At 40.2% G+C, this 21,558-nt stretch overlaps 1 protein-coding gene across 3 annotated transcripts in view; it reads left to right on the plus strand.

The window, feature by feature from the left end:
• Window positions 1-302: 302 nt before the first annotated feature.
• The window catches only part of add3b (adducin 3 (gamma) b), a 33,026-nt gene continuing 11,770 nt past the window's right edge, over window positions 303-21,558 (plus strand). The window contains exons 1-10 of one of the 3 annotated variants that reach the window (XM_044046570.1): window positions 8,365-8,567; window positions 8,756-8,844; window positions 11,445-11,683; window positions 14,416-14,560; window positions 15,668-15,819; window positions 17,072-17,152; window positions 18,332-18,481; window positions 18,800-18,943; window positions 19,367-19,465; window positions 21,009-21,182. In XM_044046570.1, coding sequence (XP_043902505.1) covers window positions 11,483-11,683; window positions 14,416-14,560; window positions 15,668-15,819; window positions 17,072-17,152; window positions 18,332-18,481; window positions 18,800-18,943; window positions 19,367-19,465; window positions 21,009-21,182 — 1,146 coding nt within the window. In that variant the 5' untranslated portion in view covers window positions 8,365-8,567; window positions 8,756-8,844; window positions 11,445-11,482. Of the gene's footprint in view, window positions 430-8,364; window positions 8,568-8,755; window positions 8,845-11,444; window positions 11,684-14,415; window positions 14,561-15,667; window positions 15,820-17,071; window positions 17,153-18,331; window positions 18,482-18,799; window positions 18,944-19,366; window positions 19,466-21,008; window positions 21,183-21,558 lie in introns of those variants that run through there. The other 2 variants (XM_044046571.1, XM_044046569.1) reach the window with 2 other exon arrangements.

A 21,558-nucleotide genomic window follows, 5' to 3' on the forward strand; every position in this document is an offset into this window, starting at 1 on the left:
ATCGCAGCTGAAAGAGAAAAAAAACATTGTTTTCCTTCACAAATTGTGAGGAGCCGTGAATGCGGCACACACTGCATGTTGTGGGTGGAATCTACAGTTATGTGCCTGCCTTTTTTTTTTGTCTTTTCTCTTTTTTCCTCCCTCTTTAGTCCACTCCAGTTTCATCTGAAAGCCCGGTCTCCTCCTCAGAAAACTCTTCTTCTGCTGACAAGTTCTCTCCTGTGAGTATAGGCAGCCACTGTCACAAGAGGAACCGGGGGGGAGTTCAAGAGATCAGAGGCAGAGCTGCAGTTTCCCCACCACCACCACCACCCTTCCTTCTTCATTCAGTCTTCTGGGAAAAACCAGATGAGTCTCTTCAAAGTGATAATGTAAATATCTCTCTGGCAACTGGTGGAAAAACAAAACGTGGAAGAGTTCTCCTGCACTGTAAGTTGTATTTCAGTTTGTTTCTTTGTTTTTAACGTAAAGAAATCAAAGCAAGTCTCCTTGATGTGACGTGGTGCAAACTTTGGCGATTGCTGTTGTGAAATCGATGGTTTTCTAAAGTGTGTAATAAGATTTTGGCTCCGTCTTCTGGCTTTATTTTTTTTTTTTTTTCGTAGCATTTTCAACATCAGCGGGAGATCTGCATTGCTTAACTGGCCCAGTCTGCAGCTGCTCTGCTTCAAACAGCTGCTTTCAATTAATGCCCCCCCTTCCCCTTTAAAGCATTTTACTCTCAACAAGCATTTGTTGACTTAAGTTGTGGAGCTGGAGCAGCACAGGATTTCATAACGTGTGTGTGTGTGTGTGTGTGTGCCTGGTGATGTGAGTTATGGACGGCTATAAAAACCAGAAAGGCAGGTCACGACCTCAAAGCCTCTCGCCCAGCGCGGTAGACCGTTCCCGATTCCAGTTCTCACTTTTTACGCCGTCTTTATTATACAAATGTTACGTTAGATTGGGTTTTACAACGCCGACGCCTCCTCTCTAAATGAGCTTCATAAAATAATAATAATAAACTGTTTTGTTTTTACGGCCGTGGAATTTGGATATTTCCCAGGTTGTAGTAAATGTCATGGTTTTCGCGGATAAATCACCACAAAATCTTTAGTTTAAAAGTGATAACAAGGAAACCATTAATGACACCACAGCTCACACTCAGAAGGGAGACCGCACGCTAACCACCGCGTCTCCAACATGGAGGCCAAAGACAACCACAGTAAAGACACTGACAGCTTAATTCAGCAGAGTCCCTGCTCTCTTTCCACACTGTGCTGTGCTGCAACGTTAGAGAGTGCATCATTCGTTTACGTGAGCAAAAGCTGTGAAGACGCCTCTCCAGCTGTAACAGTGTAAACACTTTCGGGTTCAAATCGCGGCTTGAAGCGGTGCCAGTACCAACACTTCTCACAAGGTCCAGGTACGATGATGTTTAGCTTGTTTCTAAACACCACGAGAGTCTAACGATTGTTTCTAGAGTCTAGAGTTTTTATTTTCATTGTCAAACAAGAACAAGAACTTTTAGGAGGTTATATTCACTTACTTTTAAGCATGTAGCAGACGCGTTTATCCAAAGGAGAGGAATAAACTACAGAGAAGAAGTCTTGGAAGAAGATAGTGCAGGGGAGGGGGCGGTAAGTGCTGTAGGACAGAAGACGCTCTTGGAAGAGCTTCTTGAAGACAGACAGGGACGCCCCCCTGTTTCTGGTAGCACTCAGTAGATTATTCCACCAGCGTGGAACGACACATGAAAACAGTCTGGATTGTCTTGGTGTTGACACCGCCAGGCGACAATCCTTTGATGAACGGAGTATTTGAGGGGTAACATAAGCCTCTTGCCACATTTGTGTCCTGGAGGACATCAAATAAAAATGGACTGTGTGCTTGAGGTTTAAATCCATCCATCCTTCACAGTAGGTGCTGTGCCAGTCTCAGCTGACATAGGGCGATAGGCGTGGGTATTTCACAAATCCATCGCAGGGCCAAGGTTTAAATCAATGTTGGCACTTTTCCGTTATACAGTTCTTGCACTACTCAACTCGACTCTACTTGGTTTGGTATCAGTCACGTCGTCCTCCATTGTTATAGTACCTCCTTAATGTGAGCGTGGTCGTCATAGCGACCGGCTGTACAAAACTGCCATGACATTGTTTTATACGCGACACAAACAAGTGGCGGTCAAAGCAGTAGTTTTCGGTGTAACTGAATCAGTGGATTAATAAGATTTTGTTCACAGACTCGTTCACTTATCACTGCATGATAAATATTGACATTTGAGACATTTCCGTTGCTAATTGTTGGAGATTAATGCATGTTTTCAGGTATTTTTAAAGTATTTTTAACTGATCTACAGTTCGGCATTGTTTGGTTTCATTCTGGTGTCGGACGTCGCGCTCATGGCTCTTCAGTGACAAAACTCTCTGACCAATCAGCAATCTGTTGGAACCTTGCCAGGGTAGGTACTAAGAAAAGGTACCAGGTATCATGGAAAAGTGGCAGAAAAGACTATTCTTTATTTTAATATGGACTAAATATTTAAACAAATAGATGTTGTAAACATCACTAACATTTTCTGGTGTATTTTATTTACTGGAGAAACTCCATAATTTAGTATTTAATGATTTAGTAATACTGACAGACAGACTCGCCTCGTACAAATAAGGGGACATTTTTTTTCACACGCTGGTGCAAATGCTACGTTCCATTGACTTGGGAACGTGGAAGTCTTTGTCCCCAACAGCACTGCGTTCCATTTGAGAAGTCGGAAAAATCATGGACACAAACAGTAAAACAAATACGACAAAAGTGCTATTATGGTGGCAGCATCTTGGAGTTGGAAATCCGAGTTCACAACCTCGTAAATTCCGAGTCCCTACAACAAATGAACCACGTCTTCTTTTTAAATAAGACAAACTTTTTAAGAACAAATAAGGAGAAGACTGTATAGGATGTGAACTTGTAAAGTTGAGTTCTCGACATAATGATCAGCGAAAAACCGACACGAAAAACACTCCTCTCTACCTCATCATAACAAAAGAGTGAATAGTTGTAACGACATGTGATATTTCAATTATTCATGTTTTAATCCAAATTTGATATTGTGTGTGTGTGTGGGGGGGGGGTATTAAACATTAAATGAGGATATTTTAGTTTCACAAGAAAGAGGAATTAGTCAAGGGGGCAAAATAATCAGCGTTACATTTGCTAATAAGATGAGAAGTTAATTATATTCCCACAAGCTGATAAAGTTCTTTTCTTCTTTCTTGTATCATACATATTTCTCTGTAATAGTGGATGTTATCTGGCACCCACTCCTTCTCCTCCTCCTCCTCCTCCTAACTTTGCCTCAGGCAGGAGACAGCGATTGCCATGGCAACCGTGCAAATACAGACCTGTGCAAAGTTACAGATTCCCCTCATTCCAAAATTGATCATCACAGAAATGGGAATCGTGAGCGCTTGATTTTTTTTTGCCCTTTCATGATTATTAACAATAAATTTATCTCCAAAAATCTGGTGTTATTGCACAGATTATATACTCGGTGTTATCCTGATTATTTGTAATATTCTTGTGTTTCCTGTTCCATGGAGGCTCGATTTAGACCACCGTCATCCTCCTCCTGACAGCTTGAACAGCAGACGGGGAGATTCAGGCAAAAGGAAAAAGGATAAACTTTCTCTTCACTGCACAGAATATTTTTACATCCCTGAAGCCAAGAATCCATCTGACACATTAAATATAATAACGTCCACTGAACCGAAACAGAGTGAGAGTTTGCCCTGGAATTACCTGTCCCAAGAATTAAGTGAGCTATGAAAACTTATATGTATATAATGGTCAAACATTACATGAGGTTCTCCCTGAGATCATCATCACCTTCCTTAGAGGCAGTTTATAAAGTCTTTATTAACAATTATTATAGAATTATAGCTTAAGTGACAGTTTAAGGAAAAATATGTGGTGAAAGGGCGTGGAAATGACTGAGTCGCTCGTCTTTGCTTGGGCAGAAACTTTGCTAAATATGAGAAAATAACCCTGATGAAGTCATTGGTCAGAGGAAGAGCCGTCCAACACAAGAATCAAGCCAAACAATGCCGAATTGTAGACCAGTTTAAAAAGATTTAACGATCCTTAAAACGTGGGTTAATCTCCAACAATTACCAGGGAAATGTCTTAATTCTCAATATTTAACAGAGGAGTCTGGTGTATTTATCGACGAGTGGCATCACAAACCCTGCTGCTGTACTGACGACAAAAAGTGAGAAGAATATGAATAAAATATGTCCTTTTAAAGAAATGTTTCCTTAAATTGTCCTTGTCTATTGAATACGAGAGACAGTATACGAGCTGGAGCCACAACGATTCATTAATGAATCAATTACTAATCGACTGCTAAATTAACCGCCATTAACCTATTTTGAGTGTTTTTATAAATATTATTGTTCAGCTGCTTAAATGTGAATATTTTTGCTCCATACAGCAAAGAAATCAATAAAATGAAGTTGTTTTAATTTGTGGACATAACAAGATGTTTGAGAGCGTCACCATCTCGAGGTTTGGGGAAACACTTTTCGACTTTTTTCAACGTTTTGTGATTTTTACGCCAGTTAAAATAATTGACAGATTTGTCAAATATGAAAGAAAAATCATTAATTGCAGCCCTGACAACAACAAGCCGTTGACAATGCTGCAAAAAATGAAAATCTGTACTAGTGTAATTGGCTTGAATCCAGTGTATTTATCTAATCACACACATTTTTGGACTTATTTACTTATTAAGGCTGAAGGTACTTATCATAGTTTGACTTGTTTCAAGGTTTTCTTCTAATTTTGCTTGAAACAAGTAATTTTCCCCTAATAGTGGTTATATTTTCTTGAGGCATTTTTTGCAGTGAATGTTTTAATTTTTATTTAATATCCACCATAACAGGACACATGGAGGCCTAGTGGCTAGCACTGTTGCTTCACAGCAAGAAGGTCACCGGTTCGAATCCCCGTTTCAAATGAGGGATAATGTGGAGATTTTATTAACATAAAATACTGATAGTCCACTTTCCAGTGAATGCATTCACACTCTTTACTTAGTGCCATTTTGAAATTTAAATAACCATTCACTGGCCTCATGTACTTTCTCTCCCATACAAATACATCCTGTACAGTTTTTGCAGCTAATCTTCCGGCCTGAACCTTTTTCCCTTTTCAGATAAACCAGATAAATCAGCAGCATTTCTGACATTTTATAAACAGTGCCATGACTTAGACTTGGAGAAGAGAATTTCCCACTTGTTTTTATTAGACCATGTTCCCCCGCCGCAGGTCCAGACCTCTTAATCTCCACCAAAACCTCAGCCAGATCCTTTGTCGAGCCAGTGTCTCTCTCTCTTAAGCCCGACCCACACTATAGAGGATTTTCGAATCTGACTTGATTTTAACCGATATTCAATGTTTTAATCCTGAGAAAGCACAGACTAAGACGATCCAGTCAAGACACAGGAACAGTGCAGTTCACACATAGACAGAGCGTTCCTATTGGCTGTTCTACTACAACACAGCCAACATTATAAACGATTTTCAATGTTTTAATCCCGAGAAAGCACAGACTAAGACGATCCAGTCAGGACGCAAGACCACACACACTTTAATCACGTTTAATCAAACGATTTCAGGGAGGAGATTCCTCCATGGATTTGGGATCTCACAGAAACTCGCATGATTTAACGTGACTTCAGAATATAAAGGCGGACTGTCGACGCCGTGAGTTGAATAGCTCTCGTGTTTGTGATGTTTTTTGTGCTGAGAAATGCATAAAAACTATAGATGAAGTCATGGCTGAGAAGACAAGAAGAATCAACTTGGTTTGAAGTTACGGTTCTAAACAAAAGTACGCAAAAGTAGTACCTGGTTCCCGGTCAACTCTTATTCGTTATTGCGGGTTCTGCTCACGTCCCAAATCGTTGTTTTGTCGTATAATTTGGACAGATAATCTGTTCAATTCAGCCTAAAAATGGAAGTTACCCACGATTGTCAGAAGGGCCAGATTGGGACCGAAATCTGGCCAATGGTCCTTTAGTTTAGGGCAGGGATTACCAGCATTTACACAATGTTCCTCATCTCGACTGTTTACTGCAGTTTGCCATTTTTCTCCAACACAAAAAGTGAGTTTCGTGACTCATTCTTTTGGTTTTTCCACAAATTAGCACTTGCTGACTCACCAGTGTCGCAAAGAGAAGAAGTTCAGACGGACAGAGACGATGGATCTGCTTTATGACCTGACTATAAAATGTGAAGAATCTTTTATTAAAAAAAAAAAACCTTCCCTGTTACTCCTTCCTCCTTCCTTCTCCTGAGTTTGAAATAATGCATTTTCTCAGGCTTGAACAGTTCCACATTTCCCTTTTTTGCACACAGACTTTATCGATTACACTATTTCCAAAGGAGTTAAAAAGGCAAAAATGTGACAGCACAACGGTTGGCTTTTCATCAGCGGACATCTGTAATATTTATGAACGAGGCATCGGCTAATAACATCTGACATTTGACCAATGCCTCCAAGGTAGACTGCCCTCACTGAAAAGTTCAAATAGTCAGCAAGAATGCAGGGGCTGGTGTGTGTGTGTGCGTGTGTGTGGGCGCGCGAACGTGTTCGTGCGCACGAAGACATTTAAGCCTGTTTCCGTGGGAACTCTGCCAAAGAAACAGGGGAGGCTGGGTTTCAGAGTTTGAGGGGGTCACGCTGCTCCGGAGTGAGAAACTTCTGCTTTTCATTACATCAACCCCATATGTCCACATATCTGCTCTGCCTCCCAGACTCCGCTCCGTTTCCTGGAATTGTTATGTCAGTGCAGTGATCTCCAGTCTCCCCTTCTCTCCCACCCACCCCATGTTTCTCTTTTTTACTCCTCAAAATCTAGCTATCAGTGTGAGCATGTCTGATTGGGTGTGATTAAAGGCGGCAATCACTCATACGGGCCGGCGGGAGCACGGGAGGCTGCAGCCCGCATGAGAAAATGAGTGTTTCCAGAGTCGTTGCATTCCACCAAAACATGGACTTCATTTGAATAATGCTACACAACTCTCTGGAGAGACTGACCAGCAAGACAGAAAAGAGCCCAGAGAGAGAGAGGTGGAGGAGGAGGAGGAGGTCCCCGCTGCTAGATTTAGCAGAATAAATCTGCACGGCTTCACCATCCCTTTAATCTCGATCTTATTTTCTTTTCTTTTTTTTAACAGTCAGGGGAACCTAATTTAACTGACTCGAGTGAGAAAAGCTGTGCTCAAGTGTTTTTTTCAGAGCAATCCGACGTGAGGCTCCATTAGCCGGCGTTATTATGAGCACTATATTATCATTACATGGATGTATGGCGAGGACAGAAGAGCAGAGGCAGCACATTTAGGCCGGTTGACGGTCATTTTAACTTTAATGATGAATGAGTGGAGTACGGGCAAAAGACCAACAAAATACAGTTAGGTTTGATGCATATTACAATGTTTTAAATCATATGTACTGATGTGAGGTAGTACTTACAATTTCTATTATTCATGGACCAAAATAACTTGAAAATATAGTGCCATGTGTTTCACTTACATATATATATACATAAATATGGCTGAGTCATAAAGACCTAACACAGCTGCAGTGAGAACACATAAGCCTCAGTTAAATAAAACTGGAGGAGGGAATAAATCCCACGTACAGAGACAGACAGCAGCGTTGTCGATTACGGATAATTGGTGTTTTTTAAATAATTAAAACAAGCGTTCTGATTTTTCAGCTTCTTAAATGTGAATATTTTCTGACTTCTTCAATTTAAAGTGTTGGAAACGCTTTGGTGTGCACACCAAAAATACAACAAAAGTGTTATTGTTTTATCAGTGACATAACTTAATTTTTGTTCATAAAATCAAGCCAACTTTGAGCCCTGACATATTTCCATGTTTCACAAATTCAATCCGATTTTTTTTTAAACTTGAGAACTAGTATTAGGGCCACGTGTAAAAAAAAATGAATACAACAGCATGAATTCTGAATTTGAATTTTGAGTTTAATCTCAGAATTCTGACTTTCTTTGCCAAATTCCGACTTTAATCTCAGAATTCTGACTTTCTTCACAGAATTCCTACTTTAATCTTAGAATTCTTTTTTCTCAGAATATTTCAGATTTTTTTTTTTTCCAGAATTCTTACTTTAATCTCATAATTCATGCTGTTTTGTCTTATTTTTTTGTTTTCACATGTGGCCCGACTACCCTACCCGCTTCTTTTTGTCCCGCTGAATATATAAAGGCCGTGTAGTGGGTGGATAAAGTCACATGGTCACTTTTTTCCTTTTTTCCCACACAAACACACCCACATCCTCCTCCATCCACTCTCCAACTACTACACACACACACACATACAGAGCAGCGGCTTCTGGAGTCTTTACTGTAGCAGCAGCAGCAGCAAAGTTACTCCCCGCAGCTTTTTCCCTCTCTAACATATTTTTAAAATGGACCTGAATCGGAAATAAAAACCTGTGAGGTCCACGTTTATCCACGGACACTCGACTTCACGTCGTCTGGAGGCAGTGGAGCACTTTATTTCAGGTATTTTTTTTTACCCGCGGGTCTCTCCGTGCAAACTAGTGTGTGTTCGCTTTGTTTTAATGCTTTGGTAACTCCGGTGAATTCATGCTACTCTCGCGGTACTTCCAGCAGCGCGTGCTGTTGTTGTTTTTTAAAGTTGTTTCTCGAATTGTCTTGCTAACACGCTGCTTTTACTGGGTTGTTTTTAGTTGTTTGTGTGTTGAAGCGGATTTATTTCCAGGCCTGGTGGATTGTAGTGAATCCTGAACCCCCACCACACCACCACCCCCACATCCAGGTAACACCCGACACTAAAGGCGCTAACAACCGTTTCAAACGGGCCACTTTACACCAACCTCTACCTTTTGTTTACGGCTAGCTTTGTGGGAGAAGGAGGGAAAGTGTTGCAGCTGTTTCCCACTTATCTTATCCTCAACACAACCTTATCCCACACAAACATAGGTGTTTCAAGGGATTTTAGGGGCCCCCAGCAAAAGGGAACAAGTGGAGGTTACCAGCTAAAAGACATACCCAAAGTAAAGGAATAATTGCGCCACAATATTAAGGTTCGTATGTATATTCTTGGTGTATAAGGACATCTAGGGACCTCAGATAGTGTATAACTAGTGATAGAAATATTGTGGCTGTTACTATGCCTGAGCAAATTTGAGAATACACCAAAGCCTATTCTATCCTCCCCTATTTTTGTTTAGAGGATAACACCATGCTAACAAGATGCACAGATGCCATTGATCCCCTTTCACCAACTCCTTGACTACAAATAGACCAAATGTGATAGAATTTGAGCAAAAGGCAAATCCTCCACAAAGGGTTTTTAGTAAGGATATTGCTAGATATGGGCATCAGATATGCACAAAAGCCCGGCAAGCAACATCCAAATGCATAATTTTGTCTCCAAATGGAGTAATGTCATTATACTAAATATATTCTTAGTGGAAAAACTGCAGAAAATACAGTGAAAAAATACAAAGTAACACATGTAATAAAATATGCCAAAGTGCTGAAAAAAAGTGAAATATACAGCCAAAAATGGTCAAACTTGTTCAAATGCAGTATGATTGTAAATAATGAACGTCATTGTGTAATAAGCTGTTGTTGGCACTGTATTACCATGTTTCCGACTGATTTACTGAACACGCCATAAGCCTTTTATGGTTTGTATACTTGGGTAAAGCCGAGACCCCATCATGCACTGTCATGTTTCTGCAACGTCTCAAAGCAGCCAGAGCATGCGTTTCATGTTTTCGATGTAGTTCCCTGGCATGTGTGGGAATGTTAGGGGTGATAAGAGGAGTTGGCCATTTGTTACAATATGCAGTCCTACCATTAGATGACTGATCTGTACACACTGTCCACACTACCCTGCAGTATTCAAGCCCAGAAAACTGTTGTTTTAGTTTGAATTGGCAGAAAACACTTAATAATGTGTTTTGCTATGAATGAAACCCTCCTTAGACATTAACTTTCAGTCTCATAACAGAGATCCCTGCTCGCTACTGCCACACTGTAATGTTTTCATATGAAAATGCTGATTTCATAAAAAGTACTCACTAGACAGAACACACCTGAAAACATGTGACCATTCAGGTACGCTTGGCTGCACGTGGCAGTGTAAACAGGAGGGTGATTCTTTCCTCTACAGTTGCCTGCATAGAGGGTGCTTGTTATTAGAAATACAGGGTTCTCATGGGTCCTTGAAAGTTTGTGAATTTGAAAATAGACATGGATCATTTGAAACTGCTTGAATTTTGTGCAAGTTAAGTTGACATTTAGACAAATGTCTCCCTTGTTTGTTATGACGCCACCTACTTTTCATGCCCTTCAGCCATTGATTGCACACAGAACAATGAGTGAGTAACGTTAAGCAAGAGAGAGCAATTGACGTGATACCTGGGAAATGCAAATTCCAAGATCTCTGTCTCACCAAAGAAAATTACAAAGACTAACTTTGACCCAGGATCCCAAGGACAATCACTTGTCCAGATGCAGAATCAGAATCGTGCTGCAAATCAATAAAAGTGGACGCCATATGGGCGAAGCGGCACTTACAAGTTGCCCTCCCATCTCAAGCCGTGTGAGCACATATGCTCCTTGAATTTGAGGGAATTTGTCCTAGAACGTCCTTGAATTTGATGTCAATTAAGGTGTGGGAACCCTGGAAATAACAATGGTGAAAAGGCAGAGCAAATATTCAGTTAGCCGGCCAACAACGAGGTGAAATCGAATCCGAAATTAAGTTTTAACTTAGTCTTTGTTTACAGCTTGTAGTTGAGTTGTGCCTCGATGATTTCCCCTGGTCCACACTAAAACACTGTGGCTGAGTTTTCAACAAAGCCAATTTTTTTGGTTTTTCTTTCAAACTTCCCAGTTCTCAGCGCTTGAAAGCACAGTTGGACATTGTGCATTTCAAGTAGAATGTATGTGTTTTTAAATGATTAATGTGGCTGAAGCAACAGCTTGGGCCAGAGTTTGGTATGAGGGGAACACATCTTGAGAAATGTTGTGAAGAGAAGAAAGGGATGTGACAAGGAAAGTAAAGTTTTTTTTTAGTTGGAGAAACTGGTGTTGGGGGGAGGAAAACATGTTTTGAGTCCTCTTTTTGTTATTGCACTGTACTTCTGTGAGAAGAAAATTAAAACTCTTGTTGTGTTCAAAGCAGCTGTGACTAAATCATCCTCTTTATTCTCAACACAGTAGCGTCAATCATGTAACAATGTCCCCCTCTCTGTTGTGCCCCCTGTAATTACATGAGTCACCACACTGTATTCATCCATCCATCTATCATCCATCCAGCATCTTTGTTATAACAGCTTCCCGTTGCCTTGACAGCCTGAACACAAGGTTAACCATAGTGTCTTCCTTTTACTCTCTCGTCAGATTCCTGAAGACGAGCAAAGGGGCTGTGCTGCCAGGACATGAGTCTCGTGGAGGTGAGGCAAGCGGCCAGGGCGTTGACCCTTCCCCTGTCTGGCAACGACCCCAAGGAGCGCTACTTCGACCAGGTGGATGAGAAAGATCCAGAGTACCTTCGCTGCAAGAACATGTCGCCGGACCTGCGGCAGGACTTCAACATGATGGAGCAGAAGAAGAGAGTCACGCAGATCCTGCACAGCCCAGTATGTATCTCTCAGCTATGAATAAGTGCCCTCCTACACACAAGCTCTCTGTATGAGTAATAAGCAGCGCTTTTCGAGCAGGAGAGACATGATGTTCCTTCACTTAAGACAAACCCAAATGCTTTGGTTTTTATTTCTAATGTGAACGTCATTTTGTAGGCACGGTTTACTGTGTAGAAATCTGTTATTATTTGTATTTTCTAAACAAACAAAAAGAGTACAGCTACACTGCCGGAGATAAATTCCACCAGCATGTGTTTTTAATGTTGAATTTTTACAGATTTATATTCCAATATTGCTAGTAATTAAAAATTATGTCTACAAATTTCCTCACACCCTGAATATACTGTACATCATGGGGTATTGTAGCACAAAAAAATCAATTTATTACTAATAAAATAAATGAAAACATTAGCAGCCAACCACAGCAGATACAAAACTCTAAACATCTGTAAATGCAGAATTATAAAAGTATGTTTGAAGATTTGATTCAGAGGAGGCAGTCTTATTTCCTCTGGCAGGGAGTTCCAGAGTCTCGTATTGTCATAGAAATAGACAAACAGTGTAACAGCCATAAAACCTGTTGCCTATAAAATCTGTTAACACTTGTTAAACACAGTTACAACCAAAAAAATAGAAACTGAACCCCGTAATATTTTTGACTGGTGGACTGGATTATGATAAATGGGAGAGGTGTGAGTGCAAGGTGGTGCAGTACATAGTGAAGTGCATGGAAATAAGGCGAGCGCACACTCATCTGCGATTGCATAATAGGCCCAACAAGTAGACTTCATCTCGTCACCATGGGAACCGTGGTGGGATGAAGCAGAATGCCAGAGCTCAGCTGCAGCACACAGAGAGAAAAAAATAGTCCTGTTACAGGCTTAATGCCAAGAAGTGATAGTCAGGTTTAAAGCAATCTCTTCTGCTTTCCCAGACTTGTAAAGAGGTCTGTGGTGGTGTTTGGTGATTTGTGGACAGTGGTAATAAGGTGGATCTGACAGCGCACTGTGTTCCGTGACACTGCTTGAGGAAAACGCTGGCACGGGGTCAAGGTGAGGTCGTGTACACTGGCTCTAGAAATCAGGGCAACAGATGGCTGTAATTAGTTTCATTGGCCCATATTTTATCCCAGTGGTTCTCAAACTTTTTATACTAAGTACCAGCTGAGAAAATATTGAGCTCTGGAAGTAACACCATTATCGCGAAGGTTAAAATACAGTGGTGTAAATAGGCTAAGCAAAGTCAGCTATGGACGTATCACGGGATAAATTAGATAATTTGCTCTCTCATCATCCTCCTCTTCCACATATACTTCACACACACTGGTATAGTGGAATTAGAGTAAGGTAGAGCAAGCGATAATTGTTATTATTTAATTTATTGTTAGTTTTTTTGTTTCATTTTCTACACACTCCAAACTCATTTAAAATGAGTTATAACTCATTGATTGTTGCTTTCAGATTATATCAATGGGCACATTATTAAAGAAAACAACTCGTAGGAAGCACACTTTGAGAACCATGCATTTATCCAATTTTCTTTCTTCTCCCTTCACCTGATTAAATATGATAACCGATGATAAATATTACACAAATCTGTCCCTCCAATCCACACATTATGTCTGCACTGCAGTGTAATTATATACAGCATTTTCAATCTTTCAATCTACACTGAATATTAAATACATGAAACAGGTCAACAAAAACATTTCCAGTGTAGACCCTTTTACTATTAGTAAACACGGTGGGGTTTTCTTATGGGCAGAGCAAAAGTAGAGATCAGCTCTGGAGCTCTGGACGTCTCATGACTCAGTTTGTTTACACCGCAGTGAAGGCAACAAACGCTTCTGCAAAAATGAACGGCACCAATTCCAGTTTCTGAGTCGTCAAATTTCACTGCACATTTTCACATCCACATACATCGAGTAACAAATCACAGAACCTGACAGGCTGAATATAAATGTTCTGTTATAATGCCCCCAGGCAGAGTGCTTTTCACAAGCATGGAAACAGCCGGACATCATCCCAGACCTGCAATATCTGGACATATCTTCAACTTTCTGATAAACTTTCCTTCATCCTACATCCTAGAAAGTTTAGATATCACAGTAAAAACATGTGGAATGGACAAGATATTAAAGCTAGTAAGTGTTGGACTCTGTACCTGATGTACAGAAGTCACTCAAAGTGGAATCTGTTGCCGGTGAATTCCCATCAGGGCTGGGTATCACTGCTCAATTAAACACCCTAATATTCTAATTCTAATTCAGTTTTTATAATACTTCAAACTCTAAACCTTAAAAACAATCACGACTACAGAGCATCTAAAAAGTGCCATGCAAGAAGTATTTCTGGTAAAATAATAAACAAATTTGCTGAGTCAGATGTTAGCTTAGCGGTTAGCTTCCCCGGAGATACTGGAATATAGTAAAAGATAGATCTAAGGATTTTATTAATAGATATCGGACCTTCCAACTAAAAATTGACATGAATTGGAAAGTCTATTTTTTTAGACACACACCTACTACCCTGTAATTCCCACCCCCTAGTAATTGGACCAAGATAAGTGAACTGTGTTTAACCTACAATGTACATTTGAGTGTTGAAATGTGCGACCACCTGGGTATTGGAGGTTAACAGAGCTTAAGCTTTCATGTTTGTGTTTCTTCTCCATTTCCCCTCATCTCACCCTGAAAGGAAAGAAAAGTAATTTCTTTTTTCTGTCCACAGATGTTTAAAGATGAGCTGGAAGGGTTGATTCAGGACCAGATGACGAAAGGCAACAACCCCACTGGTCTCCTCGCTCTGAGACAGATTGCTGACCTAGTCATGGCGAGCACCGTGGGAGGGGCCGGCCAGTTGACGTCGCCCATCAGTGAGTGGCAGCGCGTGTTTTGCTGCACCATCGATCTCCCTTTTGCACCTGATTGTCATTCGGCTTGTATACTGTGCCTGTGTGCATTATGCACACTGAATATCTTCATTGTCGCCTGAGGAATTCTCAGGATTCTCGTGACCCTCTGGAAAAGGCAGAAAGCTGTTGACAGCGTTCTTTATTGTCAGTGTTTCTATTAAGTTGCCCTCATGACCAGCCTTGGTAATGAATCACAGCGGTTTGCAGCACTAATTATTCGAGAATAACCTCGGTGCTTTGTTTTTCCGGCGAGGTCAGAGAACACCCTGAAGCTGAAGAGATTTGTCAGGCGCAAGAAAGACTTATCAGAAATGTAAATGTTTGGAAAAAGTCAAGAGTAGAAAATGGCCAAAGCAGCCCTATTCATTTACGCATTAGTGGCTGTAAAGCAGACCTGTATCATTAAATGCCCTTATATGGTAGTTTAGTCCAAAATATCCTTCAGTTTAGAGTTCAGAGAGAGGCTTTTTTTAGGTTTCAGCTGCAGGGTTCATACGAGGGCTTTGAAATTTGGGTGAATTCCTAAAAATGCTTGAAATACTGGCTGTATTTCTTTAACTGAAATAGCTTATTGGCTGAACAGCTTGCTTATTAGATGGCGATTTCGAGCAAAATTTCATCACTTTTGCTGTGATTGAAAGGGTGACATTTGGAGTATGCACAATATATATTCATATTAATTCCCCACAGCTACATGGGGCTAGAAAATCATGAAAAATAACCGTAAAGGTGCTTGAATTTGACCTTGTCAAAGGTGTGTGAACCATGCAGGGATAGAGACTCAAGAAAATAGGGCTGTAACCAAAGATTATCCATTATTTTCTTGATTAACCAAGTTGTTTGGGTCCAAAAATTGCCAGAAAATATTGATTGGCTTCTTCTAGACCTCAAAATGATGATATTCTCTAATGTGTTTGTTATATGGAGCAAAGAAACCAGAAAATATTCACATTTAAGAAGCTGAAAATTGATTGATCGCTACAGCCATAGAAGCAAACCACACAAATCACCTTTTAAATGTTTACAAATATTCTGTGCTTATACTGATGGTGTTATGTCCCGTGACAGGCTTTGGGATGGTGACTCCAGTCAACGACTTGTACGGCATCGAGTCGCCCTCCTTCGCTAAAGGGGAGAAGGCGGGTCGTTGCCGACTGGCCAGCCTCTACAGGCTTGTTGACCTCTTCAGCTGGGCTCGTTTTACAAGCTCCTACATTACTGTGAGTACAACTTCACAACCGCGCTCCAGTGCTCACCTGTTTATCTATGCAGCACGGTGGCCTGTGTATCATTATGTGAGTCTGCTGGAACGCTTAAAGGGGAACACACCTTTATTTATAAAAAACGGGATGCACAGGCGCTGATTGCGTGCAGAATTAAATAGGTTCCCAAATTAAATGATTATGTCTTGAGAAATGGTAGTTGGCCATAAAAGTCAAAATTTTTGAACTTCTGGTACATTTTAATGACAGCAAGTCACCATGTTCTCAGTTTTTTATGACCTTTTAATGATGACTCAGCTATTATAAAAAAGGTGTTTTCTGATTGTTAGCAGCAGATAAAGCCGCCTAGAAACTGTTGACACTCCGTGCAGATGCTGTACGTCATTGTGTAACTTCACAAATGCAGGAAGGAGTGACTTTTAAAGTGGCTGCGCGCAGGAGAATCTCAACAAAGTTATAAAAACAAATATTAGAGCGGCAACACTAAAGTAAGCAATAAACAGGCCGCCTCGATGAAAGATGTTTTGAGGAAACTCTGCACGATGGATTGTTGTCATGGAAGAATGGGGTGCGTGGACAGTGAGTTTGATACGCTCCTTTCAAGATTTTTGATGTGTCAGGGACCTGTCAACATCCCTGCTTCAGAAAAGTGAGATTCCAATAATTCACACCGAGATATGGGATGAAGACCTTTTGAATCTCAGGTGCTGCTTCTGCTTCGTATCTCATCTTCTAAGGCTTAGGTGATAAAGAAATCAAGCAGAAGCAGAGACGAGAATGCAGGTTTTATCTACCCACACTGGGATTTCTTTTTTTGGGGTGGGGGGGAGGGGGTTTCAGAAATAGGAGAGCTTTTTTGTCTATGTTGGTTCAGAGTTGTCTGTGCCCTTGAATTGGCAAAATCATTCTCTCTGCATCTACCAGCTTCTAATTTGGTCTCCCGTGGTGTCACTGCTTTGCAACGAGATTGTCGACCCAGAAGAAAGGACTTGCATCATTAGAGTTAAAAATAAACTGTACATATATAAACTGTGTATATTTATTTTTATATATATATATATATGTATATATATATATATATATATATATATATATATGTATGTATGTATGTATGTATATACTGTCTTGTTTCTCATATCCCAGAATCTGCTGAGTGAGAAGTGCATCAAAAACACTCGTAAAGTAGATGCTTCAGAATGTACATGATTATAATGTTGTATAATAACTAAGGATGCTCATGTTGTCTCAGGTGCGTGTCAGTAAAGAGCAGGACCACGTTCTTATCAGCCCACGAGGTCTGTCCTTCGCTGAGGTGACAGCAGCAAATTTGGTAAGCACAATGTCTCTTTTTGTGTGTGTGTGTGTGTACATGTATTATTATATCTTTGTGGGGTCCAAAGAAAACGTACAAACCTGTCTCTGTGGGGACATTTTGTCTGAGCACCCCCTGGGAATGGGGTGTAAGTTAAAGGTTAGGCACTTGTGTTGTGATGGTTAAGGTTAGGGTAAGGGGCTTCGGGAATACATTGTGTTTATGATGTGTCCTCACTTCCTTGTAAAAACAAGTGTGTGTATGTTTGCTGTCATTTTCCAATTGTGAGTCATAGTGCAGTGTCGAGTCATGGGTTGTCATGAGTTTCAGTACGTGCACACTGCAGAAATGCCCCAGCAGTGTTTTTTTATTTGTTTTTTGTAAACTGCCTGAATGGAAAACCCCTGAAATTTAAAAAAAACGAAGAACTGGGCAGACGGACAGATTAGGGCTCGGTGATATGCCTTAAAAATAAAATCTCTGGTTCTCTCACATCCAATTTGAATTATTCTTCAAAACAAATTACTGAGAAACTATATCCAACAATCAGATACATTTCCCCTTAGGGTTAAAGTGCAACACAAATACTCTAGTCTTGAACCAAGCATATACACAAGATGGCCGGTCCTGCTGCTGTTAATAATGACAAAAATATAACTCTAATGCTTCACATTATTGTCGTTCACCATGTCAAAAGTAGGGATGAGCCTACACGACACTCCAGTACTAGTCAAAATCACTGGATCAGCTGTCAGATCCAGTGTAAGAATGTAAAGTGAGTGCTGTTTATTTTGTCTTTATGGGAGAAGAATAGTTGTTACACGTTCAGAGAATTGTGTCATAGTTTAATAGGTTTTCAATGACGGTATCGGACTGATATCGGTATTGGTAGATACTCAAGTTTGTGATATCGGTATCAGCATCGACCACAAAAAAATGTGATCGTGCCATCCCTAGTCAGAAACATGGAGAAAGAAAATAGTTACGCAGGTCCAACAGAAATAAATATAAAATAAATACCCTAAACCAATAGTTATACTTAATAAATGATTCCAGATTATGCACTTATGAAAATAATTGTTAGTTCCAGCCCTGATTGTAAACACAGCTTTGTTTACTGTGTGACTCTACAGAGTTTATTTAAACACAACGTAACAACAGACTCTCTCTCTAATTCTATTCTTCTGCCACATGAAGGTGAAGGTGAACATAATTGGTGACGTGGTGGATCAGGGTTCCACTGACCTGACCATCGACCAATTTGGATTCGAGCCCCATGCTGCCATTTACTCCATGCGCCCGGACGTGAGATGCATCATCCACATGCAAAGCCCAGCTACAGCAGCTGTGAGTACGATACACAGGCTCCATTGTAATCAAAGTTTCAACCTGCTGCTAAATGCTTATTTTCCACCAGAGGGGAAAAAAAGGCCTGAATTAAAAGCAGCCTCCCTGCATCTAGTTACTTTAGCTGCGGACACCCTGTTACGTGTTTTTACTATTTCCTTTGAAGCCTGGTTGTAAAATGCACAGCGTGTCATGAACATTAACGTTCAGTTTTTATTTATGCCTGAAAGCAAAAGGAGTAAGAGAGAGAGAAAGAAAGGGCTTCTATTCAGATGTTGGTTTGTCACTGTCTCACTCGCCTTTATCCCACGTTAACAGGTGTCCTCGATGAAATGTGGAGTCCTGCCCATTTCCCAGGAGGCTTTGCTTCTGGGAGACGTGAGCTGCGTTGGTTACCATGGCAGCCTGGATAATAAAGAGGAGAAGGTGGAGTTTCAGAAGGCGCTGGGCCCGACTGCCAAGGTACTGTCAAGCCAAAGGGACTCCATTAGTGGCACTCTCATTTTCATAGGAGCAGGCTTTCAACGGCAAAGTTATTATATCACACTGAACACACAAGGTGCAGTTTGAGCTCTTTCATACCCATTTCTTTTACATTAATGTTAAACAAATAAATAAACTTGCCTGAGGGATGTGTGTTTTGGATTTGAGTTATTGGTTACCTGACAAGTGTAAAATGTAATTTAATAGCCAAGTGTTTGGCGCATTGAAAAGACAAATTTAATATTTAGTTTTTTAGTTTTTAAATGTGCAAAAAAGCAGCATAAACAGCACAACATGGTGACTGCTTATGCATAACCAGATGGATGATAATGCCATGTGTGAATTGTTGATGATGATGGTCTATTAAACATCTCAATTGTATTTTTTGTGTGTGTTGTGCAGGTGATGATCCTGAGGAACCATGGGCTGCTTGCTTTGGGAGAAACAGTAGAAGAAGCTTTTCACTATGCGTACCACTCACAGCAAGCCTGTGAGGTCCAGGTAAATAATAATCCACTGCTATTTTCCTACCTGCAGTACGGCTGTAAGTTTGTCCTTCTGTTAGCAGCTTCCTGTCGACAGTTTTTGTCGGATCAATCTGAATGATTTGTGATGGGGTAGGTGATCACCCAAGAGTGTTGCCATTAAATTTTGATAAGAATCTACCCACTGATTTATTTAAAATTATCAAATATTAATAGAAATCCCCATCTCTTATAATGGGAAAAACTGTAAAAAATGTCTCATATCTATATCGAAACTGACAATTTTGGTATGTGTACGCAGCAAACTCTTATCGTTATGAGTTTCATCCCGATCTGTTCCACATAGCAGATTTGGCAGCAATTTAAATATAACATGCTTCAGTCCCATTTAACAAGTTCAAATGAGAATATCTCAGCAACATCCTTACGGATCATGTGAATATTTTCTGGTTTCTTTGCTCCACATGACAAAGAAATCATTAAAAGTGAATTGTTTTTGGTTTGTGGACAAAAACAAGACATTTGAGATCATCATCATTTCCAGGTTTCACAAACACTGATTGTCATTTTTCAACATTTTCTGACATTTTATGGACCAAACAATTACTTGAGAAAATAATCCACAGATTAATCGATTATGAAAATAATAAACGAAAATCATAAGTTGCAGCTCTAGTATTTTTTATCCTGTGGGTCTAAATGTAAACATGTCAAGTGCCGCTATGTAAAACGTAGGTGGTCTTTGAGTGCTTTTGCTGACATTAACCTTTGCCAGATACAGGGTTCCCACGGGTCCTTGAAATCCTTGAAAGTGTATTAAATAGTACTAAATAGACATGGCTCATTGAAAGTGTTTGAATTTTGAAAGAAGTTGATATTTAGGTGATATCCCTTGTTTGTTACAACACCACCTACTGTTTCATGCGCCCTGCATTTCTTGATCTTCAATAAAACTGGACGCCCTGGACGAAGTGGCTCTTTGGTCCTTGGATTTGAGGGAATTGGAGCTGGAAAGTCCTTCAATTTTATCTGCAGGGTTCTCAGACCTCGGTTGACATCAAAAGTAACGGCACCATTTTGGCCGAAACAATTTCAAAAGTACTGTTTGTAGAACTTTATACATACACACTTTTTGAATTTACACTTTTTTGTGTGATATAAAATGAAAGGGAAGCCATATAGTATGAACAAAGTGAAATCGGATATGTGTCAGAGCGCACTGCTCACAGTCAGAGCCAGGTGGCGCCCTGCAGTGTGTCTGAAACTCACCATCGCCCTGATGCATCTGGACTGCGTATAAGTTTTTCCTTTGTTTTTGACACTTTTGACAGCTTTGTTTGCACATAATTACTATTCTGTTTGAAATTAAAGTCTCTACTGTAGATCTGAAAAAAGAGAATTCTGAAACAGTTCTGTGTAAAGATGTAAAGCAATACATCAGGGGAAACTCGACAGTGGCTTTTAACACCAAAATAAAGAATTGCTTTTATCATATTTATATATATATGTGTGTGTGTGTAGATTGAGTTTTGTCTGTTTTTTCTGGTTTGTTTTTATAGGTGAATGCTTTGAGATGTTCAGGCGGCACGGACAACCTTGTGCTGCTGGACAGGGAGAAGTTTAAACCTCTGACCCAGGGAGTGGCCTCTGCCGGGGTGGCGATAGACAGTGAGGTCAAGTGGAAAGTAGGCGAGGCAGAGTATGAGTCCCTAATGAGGATGCTGGACAACCTGGTGAGTGAACCCTGACCTGTGGCTTTTTTTCCCGCATCATGCTCTGACTTTCCTGTTTCAGGCTAATTTCCTCAGGACGTGTCTGTTTACACAAATCTGTAAATCTGAGAATGATTTTGTGTTAATGTAAACTTTTATGATTATGTAGAAAAACATTTTCGCGTTTGTAATTGTGATCTGTGTTTGCCGGGCTGCAGCGATTAGTCTGCACGGAGATTTAGTGTTGACTTGATGTAAAAATACAGTAAATAAAACCACACGGAGGTCAACAAATTTAAAAATGGAGCGATAAAGAAAAGCACTTTCTGAATTATGGAAGGTTTTTGGAGCTGCAATGATTAATTAATCAATTACTCTGTTTGAGTTCTTGTTGTTT

Source organism: Solea senegalensis, linkage group LG15 (assembly GCF_019176455.1).
Source record: "Solea senegalensis isolate Sse05_10M linkage group LG15, IFAPA_SoseM_1, whole genome shotgun sequence".
NCBI classification, from domain to species: Eukaryota; Metazoa; Chordata; class Actinopteri; order Pleuronectiformes; family Soleidae; genus Solea; species Solea senegalensis.